This window comes from Salvelinus fontinalis, chromosome 12 (assembly GCF_029448725.1).
Source record: "Salvelinus fontinalis isolate EN_2023a chromosome 12, ASM2944872v1, whole genome shotgun sequence".
Lineage (NCBI taxonomy): Eukaryota > Metazoa > Chordata > Actinopteri > Salmoniformes > Salmonidae > Salvelinus > Salvelinus fontinalis.
The window spans coordinates 23,529,017-23,549,845 of NC_074676.1; the positions used below are offsets into that span (position 1 = coordinate 23,529,017).

Sequence of the window (20,829 nt, forward strand, 5' to 3'; positions counted from 1 at the left end):
AGTACTATAGTAGGCAGACAAATCAGTCTGTAGCATTCTGTAGTATTTCTCTTCCCCTCAAAGTCTGTCTGTCTGTGTGTTGGGAGAGGCTGAGGTAAGTCAGCATCCCGGAGTCGCCTCTTAACTCTTTATGTTGAGACTGGTGTTTTGCGGGTACTATTTAATGCTGCCAGTTGAGGACTTGTGAGGCGTCTGTTTCTCAAACTAGACACTCTAATATACTTGTCCTCTTGATCAGTTGTGCACCGGGGCCTCCCACTCCTATTTCTATTCTGGTTAGGGCCAGTTTGCACTGATCTGTGAAGGGAGTAGTACACAATGTTGTATGAGATCTTCAGTTTCTTGGCAAATTCTCGCATGGAATAGCCTTCATTTCTCAGAACAAGAATAGACTGACAAGTTTCAGAAGAAAGTACTTTGTTTCTGGTCATTTTGAGCCTGTAATCGAGCCAACAAATGCTGATGCTCCAGATACTCAAGTAGTCTAAAGAAGGCCAGTTGTATTGCTTCTTTAATCAGAACAACAGTTTTCAGCTGTGCTAACATAATTGGAAAAGGGTTTTCTAATGATCAATTAGCCTTTTAAAATGATAAACTTGGATTAGCTAACACAACGTGCCATTGGAACACAGGAGTTATGGTTGCTGATAATGGGCCTCTGTACGCCTATGTAGATATTGCATTAAAAAATCCGCTGTTTCCAGCTACAATAGTCATTTACAACAATAACAATGTCTACATTGTATATCTGAACTATTTTATGTTTTTTATAACGGACCAAAAAAATGTTTTTCTTTCAAAAACAAGGACATTTCTTAATGACCCCAAAAATTTGAACGGTAGTGTACTTCTATGAACATATCTGCTCTCTCTTTTTCACACACACAAACAGACCCCTGTGGTTCCCTAAGTGGTGTTTCTCCCCATCAGTACCCTGCTTGGATCTCCTCAGGCTGCTCTTCATCTTCACCAGCTGAGATTTGTTCTCCTGCTCCTCCTCATCTTTCTGCTGGTCCAAGTCCAGCTAAAAACACATAGACAGAAAAGTACGTTAGGTTCAATGGTAGTACAAGTACTTTTTGGTGTGTGTGCATGTGTGTATCAGGGTTTCCATTAGTCAAATGTAGTGCTGGACATTTGACAGGCAGCATTTTTTTTTTCAGACATTTGAGAATTTTACTGGACCCATATGCATTGGTTACATAACCTGAGTGATAGGACTACAAATGAATGGTGATTCAGTAAAGTTGGCATTTTAGCATTCATTGCCATGGTAATCAACTGTACCGCCGGAATGGAATTGAAGTCACAGAAAATAGGTGTTGTGGTGGCAGATGCGGAGAAGTACTTGGGACTACAATATTTTACTGCAGAAGAGTTACAGGGGTGTTGAGTGGTAGTGTCCGTTGGCCTGGTATAGAACCAGATAGGTTTAAAACCTCTACGGGATCGGTGTCCCTTAACCGGGACGGGTGTTTCTCAATATGCGATAATGTCACTAGAAACAATGTATACAACAACTGTCCGGAACATAGACATGTCTTAAATGGGCAGAACATTTAATTGTTTTAATCTAACTGCAGTGTCCAATTTACAATTGCTGTTACGGAAAGAAAATACCATGCTATTGTTTGAGGATATTGCACAACAACAAAAAACTATTATCACGGCATTTGGTTTGGTACATACACCTCTGAAGGTAAACAATGTACTTACATTCAGTAATCTTGCTCTGATTTTAATCCTGAGGATCCCAGAGATAAAATGTAGCATAGTTTTGTTTGATAAAATCCATTTTTATATGCATTTTTATATGCACTGGGTTCGGCCATCTAGATGTGTGAAGGGTAGTGTATTTTCTGTAGGGAAGTTAAGGATCCATCATGTATGACATTATTGGGAGTGTGTAAACTCTAATTTTGTATTACCATAGCATCTTTGTATGTTTTCTATAGTTATGTACTTGAAAATGTATAAATTGACCAATTCGACACATTTGGGCAAACTCTTGGCAGACTTGATGCACAATATTGTGTAGTGCGTTACTCGGCGTTACTCTTGACCCTGATCTCTCTTTTGACGAACATATCAAGACTGTTTCAAGGACAGCTTTTTTTCATCTACATAACATTGCAAAAATCAGACACTTTCTGTCCAAAAATGATGCACAAAAATTTATCCATGCATTTGTTACTTCTAGGTTAGACTGCTGCAATGCTCTACTTTCCGGCTACCCGGATAAAGCACTAAATAAACTTCAGTTAGTGCTAAATACGGCTGCTAGAATCCTGACTAGAACCAAGAAATTTGATCATATTACTCCAGTGCTAGCTTCCCTACACTGGCTTCCTGTTGAGGCAAGGGCTGATTTCAAGGTTTTACTGTTAACCTATAAAGCGTTACATGGGCTTGCTCCTACTTATCTTTCCAAGTTGGTCCTGCCGTACATACCTACACGTACACTACGGTCACAAGACGCAGGCCTCCTAATTGTCCCTAGAATTTCTAAGCAAACAGCTCGAGGCAGGGCTTTCTCCTATAGATCTCCATTTTTATGGAACGGTCTGCCTACCCATGTGAGAGACGCAGACTCGGTCTCAACCTTTAAGTCTTTACTGAAGACTTATCTCTTCAGTAGGTCATATGATTGAGTGTAGTCTGGCCCAGGAGTGTGAAGGTGAACGGAAAGGCTCTGGAGCAACGAACCGCCCTTGCTGTCTCTGCCTGGCCGGTTCCCCTCTCTCCACTGGGATTCTCTGCCTCTAACCCTATTACAGGGGCTGAGTCACTGGCTTACTGGTGCTCTTTCATGCCGTCCCTAGGAGGGGTGCGTCACTTGAGTGGGTTGAGTTACTGACGTGATCTTCCTGTCTGGGTTGGCGCCCCCCCTTGGTTTGTGCTGTGGTGGAGATCTTTGTGGGCTATACTCGGCCTTGTCTCAGGATTGTAAGTTGGTTGTTGAAGATATCCCTCTAGTGGTGCGGGGGCTGTGCTTTGGCAAAGTGGGTGGGGTTATATCCTTCCTGTTTGGCCCTGTCCGGGGGTATCATCGGATGGGGCCACAGTGTCTCCTGACCCCTCCTGTCTCAGCCTCCAGTATTTACGCTGCAGTAGTTTATGTGTCAGTTGGTTATATCTGGAGTACTTCTCCTGTCTCGTGTCTTGTCCTGTGTGAATTTAAGTATGCTCTCTCTAATTCTCTCCTTCTCTCTTTCTTTCTCTCTCTCGGAGAACCTGAGCCCTAGGACCATACGTCAGGACTACCGGGCATGATGACTCCTTGCTGTCCCCAGTCCACCTGGCCTTGCTGCTGTTCCAGTTTCAACTGTTCTGCCTGCGGTTATGGAACCCCTACCTGTCCCAGACCTGCTGCTTTCAACTCTTAATGATCGGCTATGAAAAGCCAACTGACATTTATTCCTGATTACTATTTGACCATGCTTGTCACTTATGAACATTTTGAACATCTTGGCCATGTTCTGTTATAATCTACACCCGGCACAGCCAGAAGAGGACTGGCCACCCCTCATAGCCTGGTTCCTCTCTAGGTTTCTTCCTAGGTTTTGGCCTTTCTAGGGAGTTTTTCCTAGCCACCGTGCTTCTACACCTGTATTGCTTGCTGTTTGGGGTTTTAGGGTTTCTGTACAGCACTTCAAAATATTAGCTGATGTACGAAGGGCTACATAAAATAAACTTGATTTGATTTGATTTAGTGAGGTAATTCTTCACTGGAACAGTCTGAAACTTTGCAAACACACTGCTGTGTGCCATCTTGTGGACAAAATCTAAATTACACCTAGGATCCAATCTTAATGTATGGCATTTCTCTTTCATTTCAAAGATGATACAAGATAAATTAAAAAGCAAACATGTTTTTTGTTTGTATTATCTTTTACCGTATCTAATGTGTTATATTCTCCTACATTAATTTAACATTTTCCCAAATACCAAAGTGTTTCCTTTCAAATGGTTTCAATAATATGCATATCCTTGCTTCAAGTCCTGAGCTACAGGCAGATTTGGGTGTGTCATTTTAGGCGATTTAAAAAAAAAAGGGGTACAATCCTTAAGTTAACAACGAAAAACAAAAAAAACATTTCTAAGATTAACTTTCTTTTAATGAATCAGAAAATCACTAGTTATTTCTGGTTGTTTATCAAAGATAGTTACCTGACACATTGATCCTGCTTTGCAGTATAACCAGCTGGTCTTAGGTCTGCAGCCTTCACCAAATACAACAGATCTGATCTCAGGTAAAACTAAATGCACATTTACTTTTCTGGATGGAAATGTTATTCTAAATCAAATCAAATTAGTTTCTACAAGATCTGGTCAGTGTCTATAATCGAGTGGTGATCAGAGTTCCTAAAGGTCAGATTCCGATTTAGTAAAAGTTCATATCCTGAAAGAGGCAATTCATTTTGCATTAACCACATTTTAGGCAGACTAAATAACATGTATAAAAATAACATTAAAGTGGACCTGACAGCATTTTAACTACTTTGCAGATATAAAACATATGTCAGTCATATCAGTCAAAAATATAAAATTCCCAGTTTATGCTACAAAACCAACTTCATAAGAGGTTTTAAAAATAGGTTCTATTTGACTCAAAACTACATGACGTGCACTAAGGCATTGTTGGCAGAATAGATGGATGAAGTTCAATTCATGATTAATATAGAGTAATTCACCAATACATTTCTTGGTAGTCCAAAAGATATTCCTACCAGGTTGTTAAACACAGCTGGCCTGGTACATTGTTTGCTGCCTCTATTTGGAATACCCTGTTACAGTTTCAATGACTGAATATTTTGGACAAAAACGGACAAATGTCAAACTAGCAAGGGCAATGATCACAAGTAAGTCATAACGTGGCTAATATACTACATGTAGCGTATCTATTTATGTAGTAGCAAGCTTTTTTTTCCCAAGATGGCGTAGCAGTGTAGACGTCTTTGTCCTGTCGTGTCCCGTGTCCCTTGTATATATCTTTTTACATCTTTTTCTTCGCATATCTTTTTAAAAATATTTTCTTAAACCTCAACTTCTACTCTCCTGCAACCCGCCTCACCCAATGTGGCATGGATCTGCTTTTTTCTAAAGTATTTCTATTTACTTCTGATCTGGAATCCATCAACTGAAGAAAGCCAGCTAACTACCTACCAGCTATCAGTTAGCAAACCATTGCTAGCGGTCATCAGCTAACCTTTAGCTCGGAAAGTTCTCGCTAGTTCGAACAACGTGACTAAAACCAAGCATAACGGACCTATTTCTCTCCATATCCCCGGATTCCTACCGCAAACTCTGAACATTTTCATCTGGATCTTCGCAACTAGCTAACCACAATCCCGGGTGACCACTCCTGGCTAGCGTTTCCATCCCGGAGCAAGCACCAATTAGCCTGAAGCTAGCCCGGCTAGGGCTCCTGTGCTACCACTGAAGCCCACTCCTGGGCTACAATATCCGGACCCCTTTACTGCCGGTACGGAGCACGGAACCCCGCCGATCCTCTACGACTGGAATACCGACATAATCTGCCCGAGGACTCCAACAGGCCCCTCAGGCGTGACGCCTGCTGAAGGCCCATTCTGCTAACCTACTAGGCCTGCTAGCTACCTAGAGCTACCTGGAACCCTGCTAATTCCACGACTGGTCTATCGACGTCACCGCACGAAGAGGCAAAAACAGACTTCCCCCCCATTGCGACGTCCCCCAAAGGCTAACTTGCTAGCCCCGGTCTGCTAACTGCTAGCTTATCTTGCAGCTAGCGCAGCCAGGAAGCTACCACCAGTTAGCAAACACAATTCTACAATTCACAACCTCTCTTTCGCCATCGCCATCCGGCTTGGATTCTCTGTCGACACGACCACGTCTGGTCTGCAGACGAATACCCCATCCGCTGTGCCCTCAACCGGCCTCCGTCTGAGCAGACCCCCTCCGTCTGAGCAGACCAGCCCCCGGGCTACTAACTTTAAACGCGTACAAGCTTAGTGGAGTCCTCACTGCTCCATCTACGGCTGCCCCCTGGACACTATGATCACTTGGCTACATAGCTGATGCCTGCTTGACTGTCCATTAATTCACGGTACTCCATTCTGTTTATTTGTGTTTTATCTGTCGGCTCTGTGCTTTAACCTGTTGAGGATGGGGGCGCTGTTGTGACTATTTATGCTAATCGTGTAATTTTTGAAACGGCTTCCCACAAAATCCTTGATCGTACAATATGCATATTATTATTATTATTGGATAGAAAACAGTCTATAGTTTCTATAGGAGTTGAAATTTTGTCTCTAAGTGGAACAGAGCCCATTCTACAGCAATTTCCCTGACATGGAGTCAGATTTCAGAAATTTTGGCCCCTGATCTGGAGTCAGTTAAAGGGGCACTGTTATTGCTATGAGTATACGGACACTGCTTACGTCTTCCCCTGGATGCCTTTACGTGATGACGATTTGAATGGGGTCGATTGCGCGTTCACAGGCACTACAAATGAAAAAACCCTGAGGCTAGTCACTCTTTTGGAGCTGCGTCATGCGCCTAGAGGACACTGAGCCGCACCCGTTCCAAGCATTAGTGGAGGGAGTAATATTACTCGGGTCATGTTTCTACTCGTTATGGGAGTTAAAAACATCATAAGGTAGTTAATTTAAAGCGTTTTATAGCAATTTATATCCGTTTAGTGCGATTTTGGGACATTTATTGCTGAAACGCTGTGAATTGCTGGGCACGCTTCCAGTTCATCCCGAACGCAGTTGGCATTTCCACATGGCAAGAGGACAGCTTTCCACCAAAAGACGATTACTCCCAAGAAAGGATCCTTTGCCCAAGATACTGATGGAAGAACAGCTCAAAGTAGGACATTTTTATTATGATAAATCGTGTTTCTGTCGAAAAATGTTAGTGGCTTAGGACGCCATGTTTTTTGACGTAGCTTCGCTTGGCGCAAACTGTATTGAAAAGTAAGGATAAATTAAAAAATGTAATTCCGCGATTGTATTAAGAATTAAATTGTCTATCAATCCCTGTCCACCCTATATTTTTTAGTCACGTTTATGAGTATTTATGTATAAGAGTAGATCACTGTCTAAGTGGCGCACGGACATTTTCTCACCAGCTTGGCTACATTTCACATTGTCTAACCATGATTTTGGTGGCTAAATATAAACATTTTCGATCAAACTCTATATGGATTGTGTAATATGATGTTACAGGAGTGTCATCTGAAGAATTCTGAGAAGGTTAGTGAAAAAATTAATATATTTTTGGCGATGTTGACGTTATCGCCCACTTTGGCTAGAATCAATGCTGGGCTGCTATGTGCTATGTGCTATGCTAATATAATGATTTATTGTGTTTTCGCTGTAAGACACTTAGAAAATCTGAAATATTGTCTGTATTCACAGGATCTGTGTCTTTTGATTAGTTTATGCTGTGTATTTTTACGAAATGTTTGATGATTAGTAAGTAGGTAAACACGTTGCTCAATGTAGTTTTTCAATTCCATTTGTGACGGTGGGTGCAATTGTAACCTATGCCATCTACCTGAAATATGCACTTTTTTCTAACAAAACCTATCCCATACCATAAATATGTTATCAGACTGTCATCTGATGAGTTTTTTTCTTGGTTAGGGGCTATAAATATCTTAGTTTAGCCGAATTATTGATAGCTACTGGTGTTGGTGGACAAATAAAAGATGGTGGATTATGCTAATGTGTTTTTAGGTTATAGATGTACATCTTTACATATTGTGTCTTCCCTGTAAAACATTTAAAAAATCGGACATGTTGGCTGGATTCACAAGATCTGTGTCTTTCATTAGCTGTATTGGACTTTAATGTGTGAAAGTTAAATATTTTAAAAAAATATTTTTTTTGAATTTCGCGGCTCTGCCTTTTCAGTGGGGGGGGGGGGGGGGGGGGGAGTGCCGCTAGCGGCACCCTCATCCTAGACAGGTTAACTCAGGATCTGTGTGTAGTTAATCCGACCCTCTCTGCCTAGTCGTCGCCATTTTTACCTTCTGTTGCTGTGTTAGCTGACTAGCTGCTGTTATCTCACCTGTTGTTTTAGATAGCTCTCCCAATCAAGACCTGCAATCACTTTATGCCTTATTGTATGTCTCTCTCAAATATCAATATGCCTTGCATACTGTTGTTCAGGCTAGTTATCATTGTTTTGGTTTGCAATGGACCCCGTAGTTCCACTCTCCGTACCTCTGATACCTCCTTTGTCCCACCCCCCACACATGCGGTGACCTCACCCATTGAGACCAGGATGTCCAGAGATACAACCTCTCTTATCATCACCCAGTGCCTGGGCTTGCCTCCGCTGTACCCGTGCCCCACCATACCCTGGTCTGCACATTATGCCCAGAATCTATTCTACCACGCCCATAAATCTGCTCCTTTTATTCCTTGTCCCCAACGCTCTAGGCGACTAGTTTTGATAGCCTTTAGCCGCACCCTCATCCTACTACTCCTCTGTTCCTCGGGTGATGTGGAGGTAAACCCAGGCCCTGCATGTCCCCAGTCACCCTCATTTGTTGACTTCTGTGATCGAAAAAGCCTTGGCCTCATGCATGTCAACATCAGAAGCCTCCTCCCTAAGTTTGCCTTACTCACCGCTTTAGCACACTCTGCCAACCCTGATGTCCTTGCCGTGTCCGAATCCTGGCTTAGGAAGGCCACCAAAAACTCTGAGATTTCCATACCCAACTATAACACTTTCCGTCAAGATAGAACTGCCAAAGGGGGAGGAGTTGCAATCTACTGCAGAGATAGCCTGCAAAGTTCTGTCATACTTTCCAGGTCTATGCCCAAACAGTTCGAACTTCTAATTTTAAAAATTAATCTCTCCAGAAATAAGTCTCTCACTGTTGCCGCCTGCTACCGACCCCCCTCAGCTCCCAGCTGTGCCGTGGACACCATCTGTGAATTGATCGCTCCCCATCTAGCTTCAGAGTTTGTCCTGTTAGGTGACCTAAACTGGGATATGCTTAACACCCCGGCAGTCCTACAATCTAAGCTTGATGCCCTCAATCTCACACAAATCATCAAGGAACCCACCAGGTACAACCCTAAATCCGTAAACATGGGCACCCTAATAGACATTATCCTAACCAACTTGCCCTCCAAATACACCTCTGCTGTCTTCAATCAAGATCTCAGCGATCACTGCCTCATTGCCTGTATCCGCCACGGGTCCGCGGTCAAACGACCACGCCTCATCACTGTCAAACGCTCCCTAAAACACTTCTGCGAGCAGGCCTTTCTAATCGCCCTGGCCCGGGTACCCTGGAAGGATATTGACCTCATCCCGTCAGTTGAGGATGCCTGGTCATTCTTTAAAAGTTACTTCCTCACCATATTAGACAAGCATGCTCCGTTCAAAAAATGCAGAACTAAGAACAGATATAGCCCTTGGTTCACTCCAGACCTGACTGCCCTCGACCAGCACAAAAACATCCTGTGGCGAACTGCAATAGCATCGAAGAGCCCCCGCGATATGCAACTGTTCAGGGAAGTCAGGAACCAATACACGCAGTCAGTCAGGAAAGCAAAGGCCAGCTTTTTCAAGCAGAAATTTGCATCCTGTAGCTCTAACTCCAAAAAGTTCTGGGATACTGTAAAGTCCATGGAAAACAAGAGCACCTCCTCCCAGCTGCCCACTGCACTGAGGCTAGGTAACACGGTCACCACTGATAAGTCCGTGAAAATCAAAAACTTCAACAAACATTTCTCAATGGCTGGCCATGCCTTCCTCCTGGCGACTCCTACCTTGGCCAACAGCCCCGCCCCCCCCGCTGCTACTCGCCTAAGCCTCCCCAGCTTCTCCTTTACCCATATCCAGATAGCAGATGTTCTGAAAGAGCTGGAAAACCTGGACCCATACAAATCAGCTGGGCTTGACAATCTGGACCCCCTATTTCTGAAACTGTCCGCCGCCATTGTCGCACCCCATATTACCAGCCTGTTCAACCTCTCTTTCGTATCATCTGAGATCCCCATGGATTGGAAAGCTGCTGCGGTCATCCCCCTCTTCAAAGGGGGAGACACCCTGGACCCAAACTGTTACAGACCTATATCCATCCTGCCCTGCCTAGCGAAGGTCTTCGAAAGCCAAGTCAACAAACAGATCACTGACCATCTCGAATCCCACCGTACCTCCTCCGCTGTGCAATCCGGTTTCCGAGCCGGTCACGGGTGCACCTCAGCCACGCTCAAGGTACTAAACGATATCATAACCGCCATCGATAAAAGACATTACTGTGCAGCCGTCTTCATCGACCTGGCCAAGGCTTTCGACTCTGTCAATCACCATATTCTTATCGGCAGACTCAATAGCCTCGGTTTTTCTAATGACTGCCCTGCCTGGTTCACCAGCTGCTTTGCAGACAGAGTTCAGTGTGTCAAATCGGAGGGCATGTTGCCCGGTCCTCTGGCAGTCTCTATGGGGGTACCACAGGGTTCAATTCTCGGGCCGACTCTTTTCTCTGTATACATCAATGATGTTGCTCTTGCTGCGGGCGATTCCCTGATCCACCTCTACGCAGACGACACCATTCTGTATACTTCCGGCCCTTCCCTGGACACTGTGCTATCTAACCTCCAAACGAGCTTCAATGCCATACAACACTCCTTCCGTGGCCTCTAACTGCTCTTAAACGCTAGTAAAACCAAATGCATGCTTTTCAACCGTTCGCTGCCTGCACCCGCACGCCCGACTAGCATCACCACCCTGGACGGTTCCGACCTAGAATATGTGGACATCTATAAGTACCTAGGTGTCTGGCTAGACTGCAAACTCTCCTTCCAGACTCATATCAAACATCTCCAATCCAAAATCAAATCTAGTCGGCTTTCTATTCCGCAACAAAGCCTCCTTGACCCAAACTTACACTATCCTACCGATCCTCGACTTCGGCGATGTCATCTACAAAATAGCTTCCAATACTCTACTCAGCAAACTGGATGCAGTTTATCACAGTGCCATCCGTTTTGTTACTAAAGCACCTTATACGACCCACCACTGCGACCTGTATGCCCTAGTCGGCTGGCCCTCGCTACATGTTCGTCGTCAGACCCACTGGCTCCAGGTCATCTACAAGGCTATGCTAGGTAAAGTGCCGCCTTATCTCAGTTCACTGGTCACGATGGCTACACCCACCCGTAGCACGCGCTCCAGCAGGTGTATGTCACTGATCATCCCTAAAGCCAAAACCTCATTTGGACGCTTCTCCATCCAGTTCCCTCTTGCCTGCGACAGGAACGAATTGCAAAAATCTCTGAAGTTGGAGACTTATCTCCCTCAACAACTTTAAAAATCTGCTATCCGAGCAGCTAACCGATCGCTGCAGCTGTACATAGTCCATCTGTAAACTACCCACCCAATTTACCTACCTCACCCCCATACTGCTTTTATTTATTTACTTTTCTGCTCTTTTGCACACCAGTCTCTCTTCTTGCACATGATCATCTGATGATTTATCACTCCAGTGTTAATCTGCTAAATTGTAATTATTCGATTTATTGCCTACCTCATGCCTTTTGCACACATTGTATATAGATTCTCTTTTTTCTACCATGTTATTGACTTGTTTATTGTTTACTCCATGTGTAACTCTGTGTTGTTGTCTGTTCACACTGCTATGCTTTATCTTGGCCAGGTCGCAGTTGCAAATGAGAACTTGTTCTCAACTAGCCTACCTGGTTAAATAAAGGTGAAATAAATAAAAAATAATTTAAAAAAAGAACACAGAGCCTAACATTAGCTAGTTAGTCGGAAGTTTACATACACTTAGGTAGGAGTCATTAAAACTTGTTTTTCAACCACTCCACAAATTTCTTGTTATTTAAATGTGAAAATGACCATGTATCTAAGTGCTCGCTTTCCAGAAAATGGGGGTGTATACAAACAGATTTTAATAAGATGTCCTGTTGCTAAAACGCTTTCAGTCCCACTTTAAAAGAGCAGAGGATATACTAAATTGGCTTCTTGTAAATACAGACCTGTATGGGCTGCTCTCCAAGCTGACACAGTTAGAAAGTGTATATGTAGTGATGATTTGTGTTTACACAGTGATTTTCTGTCGAATATAGAGCAACTTTACACTGTGAGTAAAAATGTATCCTATCCACCACCTGGACCTGAACACTCACCACATTGGCAAACTCTTATATTTCACAGATTTAGTATTGGAAGACATTTTTTTTTAAAAATGAATATATTTCCATGTATGTATAAGGCATAATGGTGAGACATTTGCAGCATTCCCACCACAGGTGGCTGGTGGCACCTTATTTGGGGAGGACGACCTCATAGTATTGGCTGGTACAGAATGAATGTAACAGCATTCAATTTCCTCCATTCCAGCCCTTACTATGAGCCGTCACCTCCTCACCAGCCTCCTGTGATTCACACACACTGTTTTTCAAAATCTTATATAGTAAAACCGTTAAAGATTCAGATGTCAAGGTTTTTGTATGACTTCTCGTGTCTGGTGGCAAATCCCAGTCCGGGTCCTAGTTCGCTGTCTTCGGTAGGCAGTCTGAACACTTAAGCAACCAGGAAAAGACATGATGTGATTCAATATTTTTATTTTATTCCAAATTGTTGTTTGACAACAGTGGTGTGAAAGGATCAATATTTCTGAGGCAATGTGTGAGATTTGAAAAAAAGTGAGTCCAGACCAAGACTGTAGAAGCCGCTCGAGTTATGACTTCATTTCTGCCCAACCCCACCTGTAGTCATATAGGACAACAAAGGGAAATAATCAGTTGTGTGCAGGGTTAAGAATTACAGGGTGGCTAGGGGGAACTTTGCAGCCCCATAACAAACCATCACCTTCTCTATTCAAACTCATTATAGATAATCAACATTACAGCTCATTCCAGGGGAGCAGGGACTGGAATACACATTTATTTCACTGATAGATACTTATGATACCAAAAGAGGAGAGAGAAGAGCTTACCCAGTTCTTTGACTAGAAGAGATTGTTGTTCCAGTAGAATTTGGTAAAAGGCTGATTTAGCCACCTCTCCTCCTGGTTGCAGGGCCACATACAGCTTTCTCATCTTTGACATACTGGTTTGGGCCGCAGTGATTTCAGAGTAATCCTCATAATGGATAATTTTCTTCTGGTATAGGCCATCTGCTATTGGCATCACCATGGTAATCCTTTGAACAAGTTTTTCCATGTTATCATCCACAAATTGTGCACCTGGGTTAGAGAACATTTGTTAATCAAACAACCTTAAAGAATGATTGATTTTCAGTGAATCTAACCATGAATGTACAGGACTATACAGGTGAGACCGAAATATAGAAGTTTTTCTTTCGGCATCATCTGACAAACATGACTTAAGAAAGACCTTGCATCAGAATTGTTTCCTGAATGAAAATGACATTCAGTACTCACAATCTGAGTTATTAAAATGCATTTCATATCAGCGCCCAACAAAGCTTTTTTTAAAGTTGAGCATGCCATATTTTCCAATATTAATATTTCCTCAGTAATATGCATACTGTTGTCTTGCAGATTGATAGACTCCTGACTTTAGGTCATCTATTTATTCATCGTGTTATTCATCTCAGTGTGAATCTGGTCAAGTACAGTAATTTTTTTTATATATATATATTTTTTGAAGTATCTTCTTACAACACTAGTTCAGTAATATTTCAGCATGTATCTCATGCAAAAAAGGCAGGTTACATTCCCATACTGCTTTGTCTCCATGACTGCAGATTGAACCTGGCTAGACTGGGGAGAAGACTGTCATGATTTTCTTTTGTCCAGTATATTGTTGAGCACATTGAGAAAAAACATGTAGTCAATTCTTGAATAACTTTTCTTGTTTTGAGAAGAAAGAAAAGTTAGTCTTTGCAGTTGGAAATAGCAATCTCTAGGTTTCCTGTAAATTATTTGCAGAAATTACATTTTTCAGCCTCTTTGGAGGTTCTCTAAATGTGCCCCTTTTTTTTTTCTACGTCTGTCAATCTAATCAAATGTATGATTTAGATCACTTGCTAAAAGAATAGTTACTGTCTGAATTTGATCTAACATAGCCTGAATTCTATCTAAAAACACCAGATTGTCCCCTGGTGGGATATACAATGAAATCAATGTGTAGATCATCAACATTACAGCTGATCCCAGGGCAGCAGAGACAGAGATTTAACATTGGTAAATAATGGGGAATATAAATGTATTTGATATGTTACCAACAGAAGAGAAAGAAAAGCTTACAAAAAGGGGGGGGGGGGGGTGCTGCTTATCTAAATATTTAACTAGAAGAGGTTAATGTTTCAGCAGAGCTTTGGAAAAGGTTGATTTAGCCACTTTTCCTTTTGATTAGTCTCATCTGTGCCTGACTCCATCAGAAATGACTGTTTGTCTTTCTGCACAACAACAAAATCATATCAAGGGATATTTCACAGGCAGTGACTTGGGGTGGCAAACAGGACATGCAGACAGGACAGACAGATAGGACAACATATAATGACAAATGGGCAAAGCTGCAACGGACCATATGCATGTAGGAGCAATTATATTTTGTTTATATGGATCACATCCTGTCTAAGGTTATGAAAAGTTAAGGTGTCCAGACAAGTTCACTGGACTTTCACTTACAAGTATTGACATTTTTCTTATGTACCTGGAGCAATACAAGGATTGCAAATAACTCTGTTTTTCATATCTGATCTATTTGACAAGCTGTTCTCTCACACTCATATGAGTGGAAGTTAAGAGAAGTGAGAGATATAGAGAGTAAGGGAAGAGCAGAGAGAGAGGGTTGAAGAGGCGATAATGAAATTATTATTTTACCTTTGTCGATTAGTTTTGAGGACAAGCCATCAGCCACATCCTACAGTAAGCAGAAAGTAAAGCAATTTACAAAATCACAATTGATATGTTTGAAAACAATAATATGAGCAGACTTACAGCCCCAAAAAGCACCATTCTGCACTAACTGTAATTTTTTGTCAGACATTTTGAACAACACAAATAAATAATTATAAAATTTAAAACTATATAAATATGAAAATATATACAAAAATAAGACTCATAAAAATCCCCCCGTTTCATTGCTCTTTTCCCCAATTCTAGAGTCATTATCCCACTGCTGTCCGTCTGCTGTTGCCCCGTACCCTCCGTGGTCACCCCACTTTTCATGTGTCCAGGATTAAGCCCTTGTCTCACAGTCCTGTGTTTTCTGTTTCTAGGCCCATCCCTCCCCCCGGGTCACCGATGGCCAGCCAGCGTATACGGTGAGACCTGAGTGTTCGACCACGGGGCAAGGGTTTCCAGTATCTGGTTGACTGGGAGGGTTATGGCCCGGAGGAGAGGTGCTGGGTTCCTGCTAAAGACATCCTGGACCCGGCCCTCATTGCCGATTTCCACTGCCCAGTCAGCCAGGTATGTCTCCAGGTAGGATGCCAGGTGGCGCCCCTAGGGGGGGGTACTGTCACACCTTGATCTGTTTCAACTGTCCTTGTGATTGTCTACACCCCCTCCAGCTGTCGCTTATTTTCCCCAGTGTATTTATCCCTGTGTTTCCTGTCTCTCTGTTCCAGTTCGTCTTGTCTGTTTCAAGTCAACCAGCGTGTTTATCCCGTACTCCTGCTTATTCTATTCTCTCTTTTGCTAATCCTCACGGTTTTGACCCTTGCCTGTTTTCTGGACTTCATACCCGCCTGCCTGACCAGTCTGCCTGCCCTGACCTCGAGCCTGCCTGCCACACTGTACCTCCTGGACTCTGAACTGGTTTTGACCTTTTGCCTGTCCACGACCATTCTCTTGCTTACCCTTTTGGAACTAATAAATATCTAATGCTCAAACCATCTGCATCCCGTAGCTGCATCTGGGTCTGGCCTCGAGCTCTTATACCTTTAGCCCCCCCACTAACTGTAATTTTTAATCAGACATTTGGAACAACACAGATAAACAATCATAACATTTAAAACTAGATAAATATGAAAATATATACAAAATAAGACTCATAAATAACAAGAAGTAACAATGACAAATAGAAACAAATTGTAGTGTATAAAAACAAATAAAAAAGAGAATCAAATTATTACACTATTACCCTATTGCTCACAAAAAACACACAAATAAAACTAAATTGCACAAATCCTATATCACACAAATACACAAATAGAATAACACACTTATGAAGAAGAGAACCTAAATATTACACTATTGCACATCAAACAAGAAACACACAAACTAAATTGCACAACTAATTGCATTACTAATTGCTTCAGTACTGTACAAAGTTAGAGGTGCGCTATTTGATAGATTCCCCGGCCCCCCTACCTCGGACTTCCAGTGGGGAGACCTGAGGTCAACCTACCCCCGCTCCCCCAACCTCGGACTTCCAGTGGGGAGATCTGAGGTCAACCTACCCCCGCCCCCACAACCTCGGTCTTCCAGTGGGGAGATCTGAGGTCAACCTACCCTCGCCCCCCTACCTCGGTCTTCCAGTGGGGAGACCTGAGGTCAACCTACCCCCGCCCCCCTACCTCAGTCTTCCAGTGGGGAGACCTGAGGTCAACCTACCCCCGCTCCCCCAACCTCGGTCTTCCAGTGGGAGGACCTGAGGTCAACCTACCCCTGTCCCCCTCCCCATCTCGTACATCTGAGTGGGAGACCATCCCAGGCAGTATCCTTCCTAGCTCACAAACTAGAATCAGGGCCACCACTCCGACAAGGTTAATTGACCCACAGTCCCACACGGTGACATATCATTGATGTGAGGTGCAAATGAGCGATAGAAAACCGATCGCGCAAATGTCACTATTACGAATGTTTTTTTACATGTATTTAATTTTGGTGCGGGCGCCCTCTGCCGCCCACGGCAAGGTGCCGCCCTGAGCGGCTGCCCATGTCGCCTATACCTAAATCTGCCATTGTTTACAGGATATGAGCAGACCAATAGTTATGTAGGCAATGTTATTCTGTGTTCTCATCAAACCATAGATGCATCTTAGTGAAGGCCAAATTCTCTTACCTGTGTTGGAGGGAGTGAACCAGTCTTCACATCAGCAGAGATATTCACCTTGTCTTTTGGACATGCTGTAGAAGGAAGGTTAACATTCTATATTTGGTCTATGATTTAGGTGAACTCGATCAAGTCAATACTTGGATGCTAAGTTCAATAGTAGTATTAGTTGTTATAAAGTGTTATACCAGATGGCTTTGAACTTGCAGATACATGGAGGGCGCCAACACCTGATGTTTTACTTCCCTCCTCACTTCCCGAGTCCTAGAGAGAGGGTATGATAGAGGGAAAGTAGAATAAGGAGGAGACAGTTATTAATATGCTATGTTCCAATACCCACACAAGCATTACCACTTAAATGCATGACAAATACATTGGTTTATTCCGAGTGGTACACAAGTGTACATATTAGAACGTAGCTTTAGTGTCTTGTTCTGTACCAGTTTTGTAAGTACTTGATGGACAGCATTGCATATCCCCTTCTTGTGCCTTTCAAACCCTCTTTCTGTCACAAGTAAGCATTCTGAAAAATAAACAGGAAGAGTTCCAAACGACACGTATCAGTGATGTGTAAAACTCATAAAGACATACATGCTTATGTTATGACAATGAAGACGTACACAATCCTAACTGGATGAGTATAGCTACCCTATGTGATTAAAAAATGAATATTCCAATTACACTCCTGTACTCTTACTCTTGAAGGGGGGTCTCTTAGAGGGCTCATGGTCCCAGCACTTCTCCATGAGCTCCACCAGGTCCCCTAGCCCCTCGACCTGCTCTTTGTCCACATCCTCCAGGGTAGGCCTCTGTCCTCTGTCTTTGATGAGAAAACAGAACCTGCTGGAGTCTCCGGCATGTACATCTAGAAAAGATTGAAGAGTAAAGGTAAGATGCTCCAAAAAGTCTTAACCTGTTGGGGATGGGGGCGCTGTTTAGACTATTTATGCTAATGTGGCTAATTTTTTAAACGGCTTCCCACAAAATCCTTGATCGTACAATATGCATATTATTATTATTATTGGATAGAAAACAGTCTATAGTTTCTATAGGAGTTGAAATTTTGTCTCTAAGTGGAACAGAGCCCATTCTACAGCAATTTCCCTGACATGGAGTCAGATTTGAGAAATGTTGGCCACTTTTCTGAAGTCAGTTAAAAGGGCACTGTCGTTGCTATGACTATACGGACACTTCTTACGTCTTCCCCTGGATGCCTTTACGTGATGACGATTCCAACGGGCTCGATTGCGCGTTCACAGGCCCTACAAATGAAAAAACTCTGAAGCTAGTCATTCTTTGGGAGCTGCGTAACGCGCGTGGAAGACACCGACCCTCTCCTGTTCCAAGCGTTAGTTTAGCCTGTTATATTTCTCCGGTCATCTTTTCACTCGTTATAGGAGTTACAAACATCATAAAGTAGTTAATTTAAAGCGTTTTATAGCAATTTATATCCGTTTAGTGCGATTTTGGGACATTTATTTTTGCAACGATGTGAAAAGTTGGGCATGCTTTTCAGTTCATCCCGAACTCAGTTGACATTTCCACATGGCAAGAGGACAGCTTTCCACCAAAAGACGATTTCTCCCAAGAAAGGATCCTTTGCCCAAGATACTGATGGAAGAACAGCTCAAGGTAGGACATTTTTATTATGATAAATCGTGTTTCTGTCGAAACATTTTAGTGGCTTAGGACGCCATGTTTTTTGACGTAGCTTCGCTTGGCGCAAACTGTATTGAAAAGTAAGGATAAATTAAAAAATGTAATAACGCAATTGTATTAAGAATTAAATTGTCTATCAATCCCTGTCCACCCTGTATTTTTTAGTCACGTTTATGAGTATTTATGTATAAGAGTAGATCACTGTCTAAGTGGCGCAAGGACATTTTCTTTACCAGCTTGTCTACATTTCACATTGTCTAACCATGATTTTGGTGGCTAAATATAAACATTTTCGATCAAACTGTATATGCATGTTGTAATGTGATGTTACAGGAGTGTCATCGGAAGAATTCTGAGAAGGTTAGTGAAAAAATTAATATCTTTTGGCGATGTTGACTTTTATCGCTCACTTTGGCTAGAATCAATGCTGGGCTGCTAATTGCTATGTGCTAAGCTAATATAACGATTTATTGTGTTTTCGCTGTAAGACACTTAGAAAATCTGAAATATTGTCTGTATTCACAGGATCTGTGTCTTTCGATTCGTGTATGCTGTGTATTTTTACGAAATGTTTGATGATTAGTAGTTAGGTAAACACGTTGCTCATTGTAATTATTCTAGTCCATTTGTGATGGTGGGTGCAATTGTAAACTATGCCATATACCTGAAATATGCACTTTTTTCTAACAAAACCTATCCCATACCATAAATATGTTATCAGACTGTCATCTAATGAGTTTTTTTGTTGGTTAGGGGCTATAAATATCTTAGTTTAGCCGAATTGGTGATGGCTACTGGTGTTGGTGGACAAATAAAAGATGGTGGATTATGCTAATGTGTTTTTAGGTAATAGATGTACATCTTTACATATTGTGTCTTCCCTGTAAAACATTTTAAAAATCGGAAATGTTGACTGGATTCATAAGATCTGTGTCTTTCATTAGCTGTATTGGACTTTAATGTGTGAAAGTTAAATATTTTAAAAATATATTTTTTTTGAATTTCGCGGCACTGGTTTTTCAGTGGGGGGGGGGGGGGTGCCGCTAGCGCCACGCTGATCCTAGACAGGTTAAACAGTCCTGTCATATTTCTCTATGAATGTAGATGTAATGTTTATGAACAGTTATTGTTGTCTATGTGGTGCAGTATAATGTAACGTTTAAAAAAAATATATAAAAAAATATTTTAAAAACCTTTTTCATGATCACAACCTTGTGAAACCCGAACCCTCCAAGATCCCTCCACAGTTCCTCAATAGCTGTCCCTCAACCATTCGAGACCCCTCCCACAATCACCCCCCCCCCAGAAGAAACAAAATAAAAAATACAATTATTTCCATTTGCCATCCCCAAGAACCCCCCAATGCACTAAGAACCAAGAGAATGAACTGAAGAGAAAAAAGGAAAAGACAGAAGAAAACAGCAAACAACAATACAAAAAAAACAACAACGTTTAAAACGAAGGACATCAAGGACAACTGAAATCATAACAGCAATGCCTACTTTATATGTTTGTGTGCATGTCTGGCACCCCCCCCCCCCACCCCCACTGAAAAGGCAGAGCCGCGAAATTCAAAAAAAATATTTTTTTTAAATATTTAACTTTCACACATTAAAGTCCAATACAGCTAATGAAAGACACAGATCTTGTGAATCCAGCCAACATGTCCGATTTTTAAAATGTTTTACAGGGAAGACACAATATGTAAAGATGTAAATCTATTAGCTAAACACATTAGCATAATCCACCATCTTTTCTTTGTCCACCAACACCAGTAGCTATCACCAATTCGGCTAAACTAAGATATTGATAGCCACTAACCAAGAAAAAAACTCATCAGATGACAGTCTGATAACATATTTATGGTATAGGATAGGTTTTGTTAGAAAAATGTGCATATTTCAGGTAGATGTCATAGTTTACAATTGCACCCACCGTCACAAATGGACTAGAATAATTACATAGAGCAACGTGTTTACCTAATTACTAATCATCAAACATTTCGTAAAAATACACAGCATACACTAATCGAAAGACACAGATCCTGTGAATACAGACAATATTTCAGATTTTCTAAGTGTCTTACAGCGAAAACACAATAAATCGTTATATTAGCATACCACATATGCAAACGTTACCAGAGCATTGATTCTAGCCAAAGAGA

At 42.1% G+C, this 20,829-nt stretch overlaps 1 protein-coding gene across 1 annotated transcript in view; it reads right to left on the reverse strand.

Moving 5' to 3' along the window:
• Positions 1 to 12,582: 12,582 nt before the first annotated feature.
• Positions 12,583 to 20,829, reverse strand: part of LOC129867012 (receptor-interacting serine/threonine-protein kinase 3-like) — a 35,037-nt gene continuing 26,790 nt past the window's right edge. Inside the window, exons 6-12 of the mRNA XM_055940100.1 lie at positions 17,704 to 17,871; positions 17,447 to 17,529; positions 17,195 to 17,270; positions 17,016 to 17,080; positions 14,828 to 14,867; positions 12,974 to 13,222; positions 12,583 to 12,743 (exon numbers count right to left, since the gene is read on the reverse strand). Coding sequence (XP_055796075.1) covers positions 12,724 to 12,743; positions 12,974 to 13,222; positions 14,828 to 14,867; positions 17,016 to 17,080; positions 17,195 to 17,270; positions 17,447 to 17,529; positions 17,704 to 17,871 — 701 coding nt within the window. The 3' untranslated portion in view covers positions 12,583 to 12,723. The remainder of the gene's footprint in view (positions 12,744 to 12,973; positions 13,223 to 14,827; positions 14,868 to 17,015; positions 17,081 to 17,194; positions 17,271 to 17,446; positions 17,530 to 17,703; positions 17,872 to 20,829) is intronic.